Source organism: Anomaloglossus baeobatrachus, chromosome 2 (assembly GCF_048569485.1).
Source record: "Anomaloglossus baeobatrachus isolate aAnoBae1 chromosome 2, aAnoBae1.hap1, whole genome shotgun sequence".
Lineage (NCBI taxonomy): Eukaryota > Metazoa > Chordata > Amphibia > Anura > Aromobatidae > Anomaloglossus > Anomaloglossus baeobatrachus.
In genome coordinates this window covers 36,732,976-36,749,382 of record NC_134354.1, presented here as the reverse complement: position 1 = coordinate 36,749,382, position 16,407 = coordinate 36,732,976, and the positions used below count along the sequence as shown (strand labels likewise).

Here is a 16,407-nt window from a genome sequence, read left to right as displayed (position 1 = left end):
AAAGTGTGCTAAGTTGTTGGGGGGGTTATTTTAGAATAGAAGGGGGGGGAAACAAGGGAAACAGGAGGAATAGTTAATTGCCAATAACCTGTTAATGGACATGGTGAATCCATACTTGCTATATTGTTTAACAAGATGTAATGCAAATGAAAATTTTGAATAAAATTTGGTGTTTAAAAAAAAATATATGGAGTTTTTTGGCGGCGCATTGTATTATTAGAGGACAATGGGGTGCGTTTAATACATGAAGAACTATGTGGGTGCATTATAATACAGCTCTGGCAAAAATTAAGAGATCACTGCAAAATTTTCACAATTTTTCTGATTTTTCTCTTTATATTTTTGAGTAAAATGTAAATTGTTCTTTTATTCTATAAACTACGGACAAAGTCTCCGAATTTCCAGGCAATAAATTTTGTATTTATTTTCTGAAAGTGACAAATGGTCAAAATAACAAAAAAAGCACAGAGATTTCACACCTCAAATAATGCAAAGAAAACAAGTTTGTTATCATTTAGAAACAACAATACTAATAATGTTTTACCTCAGGAAGAGTTCAGAAATCAATATTTTGTGGAGTAACCATGATTTTTAATCACAACTTTCATACGTCTTGGCTGCTTTCCACTAGTCTTTCACGCTGCTTTTGAGTGACCTTATGCCACTCCTGGTGCAAAAATGTAATCAGTTCTTCTTTGTTTGATGGCTTGTGACTATCCCATCTTCCTCTTGATTACATTCCAGAGGTTTTCAATGGAGTTCAGGTCTTGAGAGTGGCCTGGCCATGCCTGCTGGAAAAAACAGTCCTCAGAGTTGGAGAACATTGCCTGAGCAGAAGGAAGAACTGTTTTTCCAGGATAATCTTGTATGCGGCTTGATTCATCAGTCCTTCGCAAAGTTTAATCTGCCCAATTCCAGCCTTGCTAAAGCATCCCCAGATCATCAGCAATCCTCCACCAAATTTCACAGTGGGTGCAAGACACTGTGGCTTGTACTCCTCTCCAGGTCTCCATCTAACCATTAGACGACCAGGTGTTGGGCAAAGCTGAAAATTAGTTTATGGCAAACTTCAGCCTGGCTCTCCTTTGCTTCTCATTGACGAAGGGCTTTTTTTCTAGCTTTACATGACTTGAGCCCTGGCTTTAGGAGCCTGTTACGAACTGTTCTTGCAGTGCACTTCACCCCAGCTGCCATTTCCCATTCTTTTTGTAGGTTACTTGATCTCATCCTGTGGTTGCTGAGTGACATGCGAATAAGATGACTGTCATCCCGGTCAGTGGAGAGTCGCTTTTGCCCTCTGCCAGTCTGTAGCTTTGTTGTCCCCAATATCTGCTGCTTGACCTTGTAGTAGACTGCCGTCTTAGAAATTTTAAGGATGGAGGCAACATGACGCTCACGGTATCCCCCTGCTAAAAAAGCCATAATTGAGCCCTTCTTTTCCTCACTCGGAACTTTTCTTTTTAACTCCTTTGTAATGGTTCAAGGGTATTTTTTCCATTCCTATTAGTTTTGGGCTATTACTAGCCCTTGTTTTGCCATCCAGCTTGTCCTATTGCAAGAGGATTGTGAAGACCACAGCAGTGTTTTTTATACTTTCCCTCGTTAAATAAGATTTGGTTCAGGTGATCACCTAATCAGAAGCACATTAAGTAGAATGATGTGTACTCTGGTTGGAATTCAACTGACACCAGAATGGAATGGCTGTCAGACATGTAGAGAAGCTGATTTCATAAAACTGTGCAGTGGTCTCTTAATTTTTGCTAGAGCTGTATATGGAGTACTATAGGGGTGCATTATAATATATGGAGCAATATAGGGGTGCATTATAATATATGGAGCAATATAGGGTGCATTATAATATATGGAGGACTATGGGGGCGCAGTACAATATGTAGACGACTATGGGGGTGCATTATAATATATGGAGGACGATGGGGGTGTATTATACTATTTAGAAGACATGGGGGTGCAGTATAATATATGTAGGACTATGGGGGTGCATTACAATATGTGGATGACTATGGGGGCGCATTATAATATATGGAGGACTATAGGGGTGTATTATACTATTTAGAGAACATGGGATGCATTATAATATATGGAGGACTATGGGGGTGCATTATAATATATGGAGGATTATGGGGGTGTATTATAATATATGGAGGACTAAGGGGGTGAATTTTAGTATATGCAGGACTATGGGTTTCATTATGCTATATGAAGAACTATGGAGGTGCCTTATAATATATGGAAGACTATGGGGGTGATATATAATATATGGAAGACTATGGGAGGGGTTGCATTTTACTGTATGGAAGAATATGGGGGGTGAATTATACTATGTGAGGACTATGTGGGGTGCATTATACTACAGTTCTTAGCCCCATGAAATAAAAAAATAAAGTGGTTCTGGATAACCCCTTTAATAAAATTAGTCTGAATAGAAATGATAGATGGGCACAATGTTTCCTCTGAGATTTCTATTAGTGTAAGCGGGTATTAGATATGGGAGGGGAAGTGTTTTACCATTGCTTATACATATATACTGTATATATGACCATTAGGCCATATTCGCACATCTATTTGTCACTGGCCAAGCACAGAGCGGCCGTGGTTGTCCTGACATAAAGTCAATGGCCTCATAGCAGTGAGTTCGGGTCAGGAGGATCGGCTGCCGCTCAGTGACAGACACAGCTGTGATCAAGCCTTAGTGACCACATGAGAGATTTAGAGAACATTACATTCATACAGGTGAACGGTGAGATCTTCTGAATTAGGTGACCCCCTGTAACTAATATTATATAAAATACATTTACAATAAAGGGGATTTCTCAGAGAGGCAACTTTAATCTCCATGATGTCCGGGTGTAACTCTTTTTCCCTCCTTTTTGTCCATTTAATCTCTGTCTGTTGTAATGTTAACATACAAGCCTGGCCTGATGAAGACATCTGTCCCATACTGAAATGCGTCACCCTTATTCTTTTAATAACTTATGATATTTTTGCCTTTCTGTCACACTCAGCAGCACTTTACTTATGCCCTGATATTAATCTTTATACTATTTACATTGCATTTTTCAAGCTAACTGATGAATGGTGTAAAAAAAATGTAAAATTATTTTTTTGTATTGGAAAAGATTTATTTTGGAGTTTCATGGGCTCAAATGGAAACTGATAAATGATAAAGAGACTTAACTGTTGAAGAACACAAACCTCACGGCCAGCCTCAAGTCACTGTCCCCTCTGATGTCATGTGACTTTTAGAATGTGATGATGTCACAATGCCCCTGTGATGTCATCGAACAATCATCAGAATGTTGCTGCAGCCTGAGTATCGTCCATTTGTTTTCATCACTTAGTGAGTGAAGGCGATTTTTACTTGCGCTTAGCAAATTTTGGTTTTATATAAAATATAATACCGATTACTAGAAGGCCTGTTAGAGGAGCAGTTCCAGGCGCCATCCGGGAGCGCTCCAGAGGTGGACAGGACCTTCCTCAGCCCAGAATTTCATCTATGGAGCTGAATATGGAGAGTTTGAGGAAAAGAAAGGGAGAGAGCATAGATGAGGTGCCAAAAAAAAGAAAACTAGAATCATCAGAGGGTGAAAAAGATGGCACCAACCAAAGCCTTATCAAGGCTTCAAAGAGACCTGGAGGTCTGATACAGGATTGTATCGAGAACAAGAGGAAAAGGGGAGAAGCGATGGGGGACAAAGCTGATGATGGATCCAGCGTATCCCCCAAAGCTGACACTGAGATGAATATGGAGAGTTTGAGGAAGAGAAAGAGAGAAAGCATAGATGAGGTGCCAAAAAGAAGGAGAACAGAAACATCAGAGGATGAAAAAGATGTCCCCGACCAAAGCATTATCAAGGCTTCAAAAAGACCTGGAAGCCCGATACAGGAGAGTATCGTGAGCAAGAGGAAAAGGGGAGAAGCGATGGGGGACAAAGCTGATAATGGATCCAGCGTGTCCCCCAAAGCTGAGAGTGAGCAGCTGTCAGGTGAGTGCAGATCTAAGACCCCAAGAGCCAATAACCCTTAATATAGTAACTGACAGGATTGTAAACCTTTAGAATATCCCACCTATTATGATTTTTGGGCTTTTTCTCTTTGATACCCCCCTAATATTGTTCTATCCCATGTTGTAATTGCTATAGGAGGCCACATTAGCATTATATAGGAATAATACATTTTATATCTCCTCTCTCCATCAGGGACAACCCCGGCTGAATCTCCCATCATTGTGACTGGACTGGAGAGCTTCACCTTCCATAAAGTCATTGGACAGGGCGGATATGGTAAAGTAAGTATTAGGAAATGTGGTGACATTTTCCTCGTGTGGGGATGTGGAGCAGTAATATGACTCTAGGAACGTTACTGCTTCACATTTTCTCGTCATGTCTCATGGCAGGACGGGCCTTTCCTCCAATTCTAATGCTCTGTATCCTCCAGGTCATGTTGGCCACACATAAGGCCTGCAAACAAAAAGTGGCAGTGAAGATGGTAAACAAGAGGCTCCTAATTGAGGACTCAAGAGACGATATACTGATAGAGCGACAAGTCCTGGAGATGACTAGGAAGAGTCCATTCATTACTCGGGCTTTTTCCACCTTCCAGTCCCAGGTAAGAGGCTGATGATCTAACAGCTCTGAATCTTCTATATATTCTATCAATGCCAGATCTATATGGCCATCTGTGTACAAAATTCTTCTAGGTCACTACCATAGTATTGCATGCTCTGATATACATCTTTCCCTCAGCATCCAGCTTTCCTATGATATAGGAGCATGGGAAAGCTATTGCTGAGGGAAATATGTATAGCAGAGCATGGAAAAGCTGGTGCTGAGGGAAAGAGGCTCTTTCCCGTAGCACAAATCTTTCCCATCCTATGCTTTTATCTTTGTCCCCCCTTGTATATAACTCTCCAAATACTATAATAGCCCTACAAATACTAAAAAAGTTTCTACATAGCCTTCCATATAGAATAATGGGTCCCACATAACCCTTTATATATTATACTGTAGCCCCCATAGTCCTTCATTTTGTATTATACAGCCCACATAATGTTTAATGCACACCCATAGGCCTCCATACATTATAAGGCAGCTCCATAGTTTTCCATGTTTTATAATGCAAACCCATAGTTCTCCATATTATATTATGCAACCCTCAAACCATTTAATGCACCCCATAGGCCACCAAATATTATAATGCACCCCCGTAGTCAATGTATAAGGTGTCCTTTATTTTATATTATGCAGCCCCATACCATTTAATATACCCCCATAGTCCTCCACGTTTTATAATGCACCCCCATAATCCTTCATATTATATTATACAGCCCCCATACCATTTAATGCACCCTATAGGCCTCATTGTATTATAATGCACCCCAATAGTCCATGTCTAAGGTGTCCTTCATATTGTATTATGCAGCCCCCATACCATTTAATGCACCACCATAAGCTGCACTCACTAATACAATATAAATAAATCCTCACCTCTCCTCATTCCCCCGCTGCGCCGTCCTCACCTCTCCTCATTCCCCTGCTACTCTGTCTTCACCTCTCCTTGTTCCCCCGCTGCTCCGGTCAGTGTCCCGTGCGCTCTGCAGTCTTAGCTCAGTAGCGCACAGTGGTGACGTTGCCGCGTTCTGCTGTACTGAGACATCGAGCACAGGCACAGGGGGAGAATGATGAAGGATAGAGCGGAGTGCTTCGCTCCATCCTTCATCATTACTTTGTGCAATGATGGGCAAGGGCGCTGACACTGGGCCCCCCTGAGTTGGGGCCCTATAGAGGCTGCATCGTGTGATGTTACAGAGCAGCTCCTGTCTCACAGAGAGAAGCCGGCTGCTTATTTCTCTTAATAACCAATAATTCCAGATTTTCATTATATCACACATATTTATGCTAACTCCATATAACCGTTGTTTTCAAGAAAAAGACTGGAGTAATTCCACATATTATGAATAGAAAGTTGGGGGTGGAGGTGAACACTGTGCTGACTTAAGGCCCCGTCACACTAAGCAACATCGCTAGCAACATCGCTGCTAACGAACAACGTTTGTGACGTTGCTAGCGATGTTGCTGTGTGTGACATCCAGCAACAACCTGGCCCCTGCTGTGAAGTCGTTGGTTGTTGCTGAATGTCCTGGGCCATTTTTTAGTTGTTGCTGTCCCGCTGTGAAGCACAGATCGCTGTGTGTGACAGCGAGACAGCAACAACTAAATGTGCAGGCAGCAGGAGCCGGCTTCTGCGGAGGCTGGTAACCAATGTAAACATCGGGTAACCAAGAAGCCCTGTCCTTGGTTACCCGATATTTACCTTTGTTACCAGCCTCCTCCGCTCTCACTGTCAGTGCCGGCTCCTGCTCTGTGCACATGTAGCTGCAGCACACATCGGGTTAATTAACCCGATGTGTGCTGTAACTAGGAGAGCAAGGAGCCAGCGGTAAGCAGTGTGCGCTGCTCCCTGCTCTGTGCACATTTAGCTGCAGCACACATCAGGTAATTAACCCGATGTGTGCTGTAACTAGGAGAGCAGGGAGCCAGCGCTCAGTGTGCGCTGCTCCCTGCACGTGTAGCTCCGTGCGGTGGTAACCAAGGTAAATATCGGGTTGGTTACCCGATATTTACCTTAGTTACCAAGCGCAGCATCTTCCACGCGGCGCTGGGGGCTGGTCACTGGTTGCTGGTGAGCTCACCAGCAACTTGTGTAGCGACGCTCCAGCGATCCCTGCCAGGTCAGGTTGCTGGTGGGATCGCTGGAGCGTCGCAGTGTGACATCTCACCAGCAACCTCCTAGCAACTTACCAGCGATCCCTATCGTTGTTGGGATCCCTGGTAAGTTGCTTAGTGTGACTGGACCTTTACTAAAACCAACATGGGTAATACCAAGATCTGTTTGTTTATGGTTTAAGTGCTGCTGCTATGACTTAAAAGGACAATCACTCACAGAGGGGTTTCTCTATAATCAGTGTTCTTTCCATGTGTGCCTTAAGATATATAATGCTATCAATAGTACAACTCTAAACTTATCTTGTATTGAGATGTAAGCTTGTTAGCAACTTTGCTATAGATCAGGCTCTTAAAGTGATGTGTCTTAAAAGGGCAACCATTTAGAGTGGAGCCAGTTTACAATTACAATTATAGACACTGGGCATTTACTCACAGAGGGGTCTCCTTACAATGAGCGATTTTTGCATATGAGCTATAATATATATAAGGTTACTAATAGTACAACTCTAAACCTGTCTTGTAAAAGATGTAAGCTTGTTAGTAACGTTACTATAGACCAAGCTATTAAGTGATGTGTCTTAAAAGGGCAACCACTTAGAGAGGAGCCAGTGTACAATTACAGACACTGTCTATACAGGTGCCTTGATAACACAGTGCTCCATACGGTGAATGTTAACTTTGATTTGTAAAGTGCAAAACTGTTATTCATGTGATGTGTTGTGTCTCAAAAAGGCAATCACTCTGAGTGTGACTAGCTCACCATCATAGACACTTAGCCCTATATACGTGTCGATATGTATATATATATATATATATATATATATATATATATATATATATATATATATATATATATATATATATATCTACATATATAATTGCCTTATTCTGTCTGTCTGTCTTGCTCCAAAATTGTGTCCTTACGGTGACACAAAGCGGATTGGCCGCTGGCCTCGCCATGGCCCCGCCCCCCCACACGGATTGGTCGCTCGCCCTGGCTCCCCCCCCACACTGATTGGCCGGCCGCTCGCACAGGCTCCACCACCCACACGGATTGGCCTCTCGCCCCGGCACCCTGCACGTATTGGCAACTCGGCCACGCCCCGCCCCCCTCACGCAATGCACGCTCGCTCTGGCCCCGCCCCCCGCACGCATCCCCCGAACTGACACGGAGACACGACTCCCAGGTGAGTACTGTACCCCCGGGAGCCCACACCAGCATACGCCGCCAACCCAGCCGACACAAACCCTCGCATTGCTGGGGTTTGCCGCCGTATGCTGGTGTGGGCTCCCGTGCGAGTGGGGGACGGGATGCGCTGGTAACCATGGTAGCATAGTTACCAGCGCATCAAGGTCCTGCAGCGGCGGAACATCCACACGCACACACATAACAACACACACACACACATCAGATCACACTCACTCTCACACACACCTCACACACACATCAGATCGCATCCACACACTCACAGCATCCGGAGATATCGCTTGCTTCTCGGCCGCGATACTGTGCTGTGAGCTTCCAGGACCTGCCGGAGGATCACATGGCCAGAAGCATGTGGTATCTCCGGATGTTGTGAGTGTGAGCGCGCATGTGCAATATCGTCAATGTGTGTGTGTGTGTGAGTGTATGCGATCGGGTGTGTGTGAGTGTATGCGATCGGGTGTGTGTGAGTGTATGCGATCGGGTGTGTGTGAGTGTATGCGATCGGGTGGGTGTGAGTGTATGCGATCGGGTGGGTGTGTGTGTGTGTGTGTGTGAGTGTATGCGATCGGATCTGTGAGTGTCGGCAGAGGAGCACGGCGTGCTGGAGGAGGCTGGGAGGAGAGAGACTGATCCTGGGGAAGGCTGGGAGGGGGAGGCTGATGTTGGGGGAGGCTGATGCTGGGGGAGGCTGGGAGGAGAGAGGCTGATGCTGGGGGAGGCTGATACTGGGGGTGGCTGGGATGAGAGAGGCTGATGCTGGGGGAGGCTGATGTTGGGGGAGGCTGGGAGGGTGTAGGCTGATGCTGAGGGAGGCGGAGGCTGGGAGGAGAAAGGCTGATGCTGGGGGAGGCTGATGCTGGGGGTGGCTGGGATGAGAGAGGCTGATGCTGGGGGAGGCTGGAAGGAAAGAGGCTGATGCTGGGGGAGGCTGATGCTGGGGGAGGCTGGGAGGGGGAGGCTGATGCTGGGGGAGGCTGGGAGGAGAGAGGCTGATGCTGGGGGAGGCTGGAAGGAAAGAGGCTGATGCTGGGGGAGGCTGGGAGGGGGAGGCTGATGCTAGGGGAGGCTGGGAGGAGAGAGGCTGATGCTGGAGGAGGCTGGGAGGAGAGAGGCAGAGGCTGGGAGGCGGAGGCTGATGCTGGGGGAGGCTGGGAGGCGGAGGCTGATGCTGGGGGAGGCTGGTGCTGGGGGAGGCTGGAAGGAGAGAGGCTGATGCTGGGGGAGGCTGGGAGGAGGGAGGCTGAGAGAAGAGAGGCTGATGCTGGGAGGAGAGAGGCTGATGCTGGGGACAGAGAGGCTGATGCTGGGAGGAGAGAGGCTGATGCTGGGAGGAGAGAGGCTGATGCTGGGGGCAGAGAGACTGATGCTGGGGGCAGAGAGGCTGATGCTGGTGCAGCATGGGGGATGGAGCACGATGGGGAGTGCGCAGCATGGGGGATGGAGCACGTTTGGGAGTGCGCAGCATGGCGGATGGAGCACGTTTGGGAGTGCGCAGCATGGCGGATGGAGCACGTTTGGGAATGCGCAGCATGGCGGATGGAGCATGTTTGGGAGTGCGCAGCATGGCGGATGGAGCACGATGGGGGGTGCGCAGCATGGGGGATGGAGTACGATGGGAGGTGCACACCTCCCCCCAACACACACACAACACACCACACACACACTGGGAACCACAAACACCGGATAAACAAAATATTCCCAATATTAAACAATTTTATTACAGTAAAATCCACACCATTGTGTAAAACAGAACCATGACCTAGTGGTCAAATACATATAAAATGTCAGAGACAAATACAATTAACAAAGTGGCAGTGGTTCACAGTTATCACTTTTGAGCATAGGACTTAACTTGTGGGCTGTAATTAATTATTCGCCAGAGATTTGATTCATGACAGTCCATACAGTCCAGATAATGATATGTTATTGCTCTTCAGGTGTCCTTATAATAGGAGTAAACCATCAGCCTTCATACAATTCCACCTCAGTAACTCCACCTCGACGCGTTTCCCCACACAGTGAGTGTGGTTCATCAGGAGGCTATGAGGCAAATACACCATATCAACATGGAGATACAAATAAAGTGCATAGTTTGAGAACATTATCACAGTGGCATGAGAAGGATAGAGTAAGAAACAGATATACAAAAAGTACTTGCCCAGAATGATATGAAAAATCAGGTGTGCAGGTCCATGGCGTCAGGAACAGGATCAGCGTGGTGCAGTTGATACTATGCGGATGACCACCACAGTCCAAGTGATCGCCATGGATCTGCACTACCATCTGTGGTATATATATACCATACATCATTCAATACACCTGGAGGCAAATCGGGCGTGTGCTCACAGAGCACCCAGTGCGCATGCCTGATACAGCGCGCGCCTACCGCGCGCTCCCGATGGAGGCCTATGAGGGTCAAATCACCCACCGGCCGTTTCCATCGGCACACTATAGTACCCATAGTGTGCCGATGGAAACGGCCGGTGGGTGATTTGACCCTCATAGGCCTCCATCGGGAGCGCGCGGTAGGCGCGCGCTGTATCAGGCATGCGCACTGGGTGCTCTGTGAGCACACGCCCGATTTGCCTCCAGGTGTATTGAATGATGTATGGTATATATATACCACAGATGGTAGTGCAGATCCATGGCGATCACTTGGACTGTGGTGGTCATCCGCATAGTATCAACTGCACCACGCTGATCCTGTTCCTGACGCCATGGACCTGCACACCTGATTTTTCATATCATTCTGGGCAAGTACTTTTTGTATATCTGTTTCTTACTCTATCCTTCTCATGCCACTGTGATAATGTTCTCAAACTATGCACTTTATTTGTATCTCCATGTTGATATGGTGTATTTGCCTCATAGCCTCCTGATGAACCACACTCACTGTGTGGGGAAACGCGTCGAGGTGGAGTTACTGAGGTGGAATTGTATGAAGGCTGATGGTTTACTCCTATTATAAGGACACCTGAAGAGCAATAACATATCATTATCTGGACTGTATGGACTGTCATGAATCAAATCTCTGGCGAATAATTAATTACAGCCCACAAGTTAAGTCCTATGCTCAAAAGTGATAACTGTGAACCACTGCCACTTTGTTAATTGTATTTGTCTCTGACATTTTATATGTATTTGACCACTAGGTCATGGTTCTGTTTTACACAATGGTGTGGATTTTACTGTAATAAAATTGTTTAATATTGGGAATATTTTGTTTATCTTGTTAAACTACAATATTCCCGGGACTTTATTGATCCAAATTTTGCATAACCACAAACACCGCCCTACACAGACTCCCACACACACAGACAACGCTGCACACACACAACACCCAACACACAAACACCGCGGCATACATAAATATACGCACATACCACGCAACACACACACATTGCACAAAACATACCTCCCCCGAAAAAAAAACCACACCCACACAAACCGCGCAACACACACACACACACACAACGCTACAGACACACAGCGCTCCACAAACAACGCAACACACGCAATACACATACAACACCGCTCTCACCCCCCGCCACACCCAGACAACACCCAGAACATGTACAGCGCCCTACACAAACACTTGGTAACTACACACAACATCTATATATATATATATATATATATATATATATATATATATATATATATACACATAACAAAAATCATACATTAACTACACAATACGTAAATTCTAGAATACCCGATGCGTAGAATCGGGCCACCTTCTAGTATATATATATATATATATATATATATATATATATATATATACTAAAAGGTGGCCCGATTCTACGCATCTGGTATTCTAGAATTTACGTATTGTGTAGTTAATGAATGATTTTGTTATATATATATATATATATATATATATATAGATGTTGTTGTGTGTAGTTACCAAGTGTTTGAGTAGGGCGCTGTACATGTTCTGGGTGTTGTCTGGGTGTGGCGGGGGGTGAGAGCGGTGTTGTTTGTGTGTTGCGTTGTGTGTGTTGCGTTGTTTGTGGAGCGCTGTGTGTCTGTAGCGTTGTGTGTGTGTGTGTTGCACGGTTTGTGTGGGTGTGGGGTGTGTGTGTGTTTTGGGGGGAGGTATGTTTTGTGCAATGTGTGTGTTGTGCGGTATGTGCGTATATTTTTGTGTGCTGCGGTGTTTGTGTGTTGGGTGTTGTGTGTGCGCGGCGTTGTCTGTGTGTGTGGGTGTCTGTGTAGCGTGGTGTTTGTGGTTCCCAGTGTGTGTGTGGTGTGCTGTGCAGTGCGTGTGTGGCGGTGTGTGTGTGTGTGTTTTGGGGGGAGGTGTGCACCCCCCATCGTGCTCCATCCCCCATGCTGCGCACCCCCAATCGTGCTCCATCCCCCATGCTGCGCATTCCCCATCGTGCTCCATCCCCCATGCTGCGCACTCCCAAACGTGCTCCATCCCCCATGCTGCGCACTCCCCATCGTGCTCCATCCCCCATGCTGCGCACTCCCAAACGTGCTCCATCCCCCATGCTGCGCACTCCCCATCGTGCTCCATCCCCCATGCTGCGCATCCCCCATCGTGCTCCATCCCCCATGCTGCGCACCCCCCATCGTGCTCCATCCCCCATGCTGCACACTCCCCATCGTGCTCCATCCCCCATGCTTCGCACTCCCCATCGTGCTCCATCCCCCATGCTGTGCACCCCCCATCGTGCTCCACAGTCACACATCAGACAGTATACACGCACACATCTGATCGCATACACTCACACCCCACTTCTGCCTGTGCCCTCCGGTGTGCGGTCCCAGCAGCTGTGCTGCACGCAGTGCTCCTCTGCCTTCTGCCGACACGCACACACCCAATCGCATACACGCACACACCCGATCGCATACACGCACACACCCGATCGCATACACGCACACACACATTGACGATATTGCACATACGCGCTACACTCACAACATCCGGAGATACCACATGCTTCTGGCCATGTGATCCTCCGGCAGGTCCTGGAAGGTCACTGCACGCACAGTATCGCCGCCGAGAAGCAAGCGATATCACTGGATGTTGTGAGTGAGTGGATGCGATCTGGTGTGTGTGTGAGGTGTGTGTGAGAGTGAGTGTGATCTGATGTGTGTATGTGTGTGTGTGTGTCTGTTCTTATGTGTGCGTTCCGCCGCTGCAGGACCTTGATGCGCTCACCTGGGAGCTGGTGTACGCTGGTAACCATGCTACACAATATTACTCGATGTGTACCATGGTTACCAGCGTACCCCGCCCCCCGCTCGCATGGGAGCCCACACCAGCGTACGCCGGCAACCCCAGCAATGCGAGGGTATGTGTCGGCTGGGTTGTCGGCGTACGCTGATGTGGGCTCCCGGGGGTACAGCACTCACCTGGGAGTCGGGGCTCCGTGTCGGTTCGGGGAATGCGTGCGGGGGGCGGGGCCAGAGCGAGGTCGCAATGCGTGAGGGGGGCGGGGCGTGGCCGAGTTGCCAATGCGTGCAGGGGGCCGGGGCGAGAGGCCAATCCATGTGGGGGGCGGAGTCTGGGCGAGCGGCCAATCCGTGCGGGGGGGGGCGGAGCCGAGGCGAACGGCCAATGAGACGCTTGTCGCGGTAAGTGTTACGGACTTCAGGCGGGATTACTGAGAGAGAAAGTGGATTTGTCACCCTTGACAGGGATAAAAGCTCACCTGTACAGCGCTGTTTTGTAGGTATCGAATTCAGGTATCGAATCCACTTTCCTCCGCAGGTCCTCCGCTTGGCTTGGCTCCCGTCCGGCAGGTGGAGAGGGACCGGGCAGAAACTCCAAATGTTACGGAAATAACGATCTCAGTCTCCCAAGGATCAGACGTCAGACTTTCTTAGGTGAAAGAAAGAAAGATTTATTGCAATTGCAAGAGCTCTTATTGGATCACAGAACTGACACCATATTGCAGGAGCCACCTTTTTATACAAAATTAAATAGGGAAAAGAAAAGGAAATCTATATGATAAAGGATAATTCCTCATCAGTAAGGACAGAATTTTGGAGCAAGACAGACAGACAGACAGACAGACAGACAGAATAAGGCAATTATATATATAGATACGGATTAACAGCAACATATGTACACTGATATGTGTTTAATGTAGTAATATATTTACATACATTGATGAGTCACGAGTATCCGTGTGTACATGTATATAGATAGAAATAAATGACCTGTAGTCTCCTGTGAAAGCAATCTATATTCAAACCAGCAAACCAACAAACTAGATCCTGTTCACACAGTCAGCATGCCAAACCTCCGCATCTTTGTGTAGTTCCGTGCACTGTAACACTATACATTTTTAATGTCTATGTTTTATGTCTAGCATTTTTTGTATCTAATCTTAAATAAAAACTTTCTATTCATAATATGTGGAATTACGCCAGTCTTTTTCTTGAAAACACTGCTTATTTCTCTGCAGGGTGGGCACCGGACCCCTAACCCTGCCGGGCCCGGTTACAGTCGTGATCTCTGCGACCGCTATCGTTATGCCCCGGGCTCTGAGTCTTCTATATATCTATCGTTACGCCCCGGGCTCTGAGTCTTCTATATATTCTAGAAATGTCTGTCTATATGGCCATCTGTGTGCAATGTTTTTTCTAGGTCACTACTATAGCATTATATGTATTATAACATTACCACCAGTGCCCCATATCTAGACTATACCAGTAACACTCCTCTGTTTTATCATAGGACTACGTATTCTACGTCATGGAATATCTCAGTGGAGGAGACCTTAGACACTTCCTGAAACGCAATGCCCCACTTCCCATTCCAGCCACCAGGTAAGACAGAACATGGATACATTAGATGAAGCTGATAGTTGTCAGGAACATTCCGGCTTTATGTCATTATTAGTCTCGTAGTTTAGTGGTTGAAATGATGGATGTTGTTTCCTTTATCATTTTTTCTCATTAGATTTTTTGCCGCTGAGCTGATCTGTGGGCTGCAGTTTCTCCACTCCAGAGGCATCATACACAGGTAGGTGCAGCACGTCTTCTTCTGTGTAGACTTGGTATAAACACTTCTATACCCTCATCCTCATGCCCCCTGTAGACACTTGATATTTCAGGCCATAATACATCATCAGCCCGGCTAATATAACAATTATCACATTTTAAAAACTCTTCCCTTTATCAGAGACCTAAAACCAGAGAACATTTTACTGGACAGCACCGGTCACTTGAAGATTGCTGATTTCGGTCTTGCCGCAACGAACATCTTTGGCGATACAAAAACTTCAGATTGTGTTGGAACCTATATATACAGGGCTCCTGAGGTGAGGAATTATCTACATGTCCCTCAGTTATCCCTGTGTACAAGGCTGGACATCTCCATGCCTTCTGCTGGCTGGACAATGCTCTTATTGTCTTTTTCATGTCTTCACAGATTTTTCTAGAGAAGCCCTACAACACAGCAGTGGACTGGTTCTCTGCTGGTGTGGTGTTATATGAGATGGCTATTGGTGGACATCCATTCTATAAAGGTGGATTTCAACGGACTGCCACTAAAGCAATAATCAATGATGATCCCGTCTTCCCAAAGAAATTGGACCCCCAACTAAAAGCCATCATTAAGGGGGTGAGTATAAAGACACATCTCAGTAATACAGCAGATGTACTGTATGTAATAAAATACACAATGAAAATGTTGGATGACTAGAAACTGAATAATCTTCTTTATTATATCTTCCCAGCTCCTGGAGAAGTCGCCAGAAAGTCGGCAAAAATTTGTTGACAATATCAGGGATCATCCATTCTTTACAGAGATTAACTGGACAGATATAGAGGAATCCAGAGCGTGTCCACCATTCCAGCTACCCCCTGTAAGTAAATGTCCCAGAGAAGATGCGGCACAAGTACATTTCTGTTGTGTTTCTTCTTTATGAACACTGATTCTTGTATCTTCCCTCCGCAGCAAGAAGTGATGACATTATGTAAAATGCATCATGTCTCGTCATTCATCAAACCCATTAAACCACCAATAGCTGAAGAAGATCAAAAACTCTTTGGTGGATTCACATTTGCTAGTGATGGATGGAAGGTCATAAAACCGATACCAAAACCTGCAAAAACCCATCGCAGGTGAGTCAGTGTAAATGGGACGGGGATAGGGGGGTTTCATAGGCCCCTTCCTAACTTTATGGATCTATCAACAGGGTCTAGTGTGGAATCCATTTGCTTTTAGTCTGCGGGTGGTTTTCCCTCCGGACGGCCCCATTTCATGTGTCTTATTGGGACATAAGAATCCTTTCTAACCTATTATCTTTCCCAGCAGGACATTTGGCAGTATTCTGAAGGACGCCTTCCATGGGATCTGGAGGAGGATAAAACGCTGGAAGTGAACAGCTCTGAGAACTGCTGTTCACCGGTTCCTATTCCACCAGCACTAGGAGTATCCAAAGGGCCGTGACCTGCAGTGCAGCCACATCCACTCCTCTGCCCCACCAT

General features: G+C 46.4%; 1 protein-coding gene across 1 annotated transcript; it reads left to right on the top strand.

The window, feature by feature from the left end:
- The first annotated feature begins 3,407 nt into the window (after positions 1 to 3,407).
- LOC142285981 (uncharacterized) lies at positions 3,408 to 15,411 on the top strand. Its single transcript, XM_075333314.1, has 6 exons — positions 3,408 to 4,004; positions 4,218 to 4,306; positions 4,456 to 4,506; positions 14,651 to 14,742; positions 15,098 to 15,159; positions 15,347 to 15,411. Exons 1-6 carry the CDS (start codon positions 3,515 to 3,517, stop codon positions 15,409 to 15,411), a joined length of 849 nt encoding a protein of 282 aa, XP_075189429.1. The 5' UTR covers positions 3,408 to 3,514.
- Positions 15,412 to 16,407: the final 996 nt, after the last annotated feature.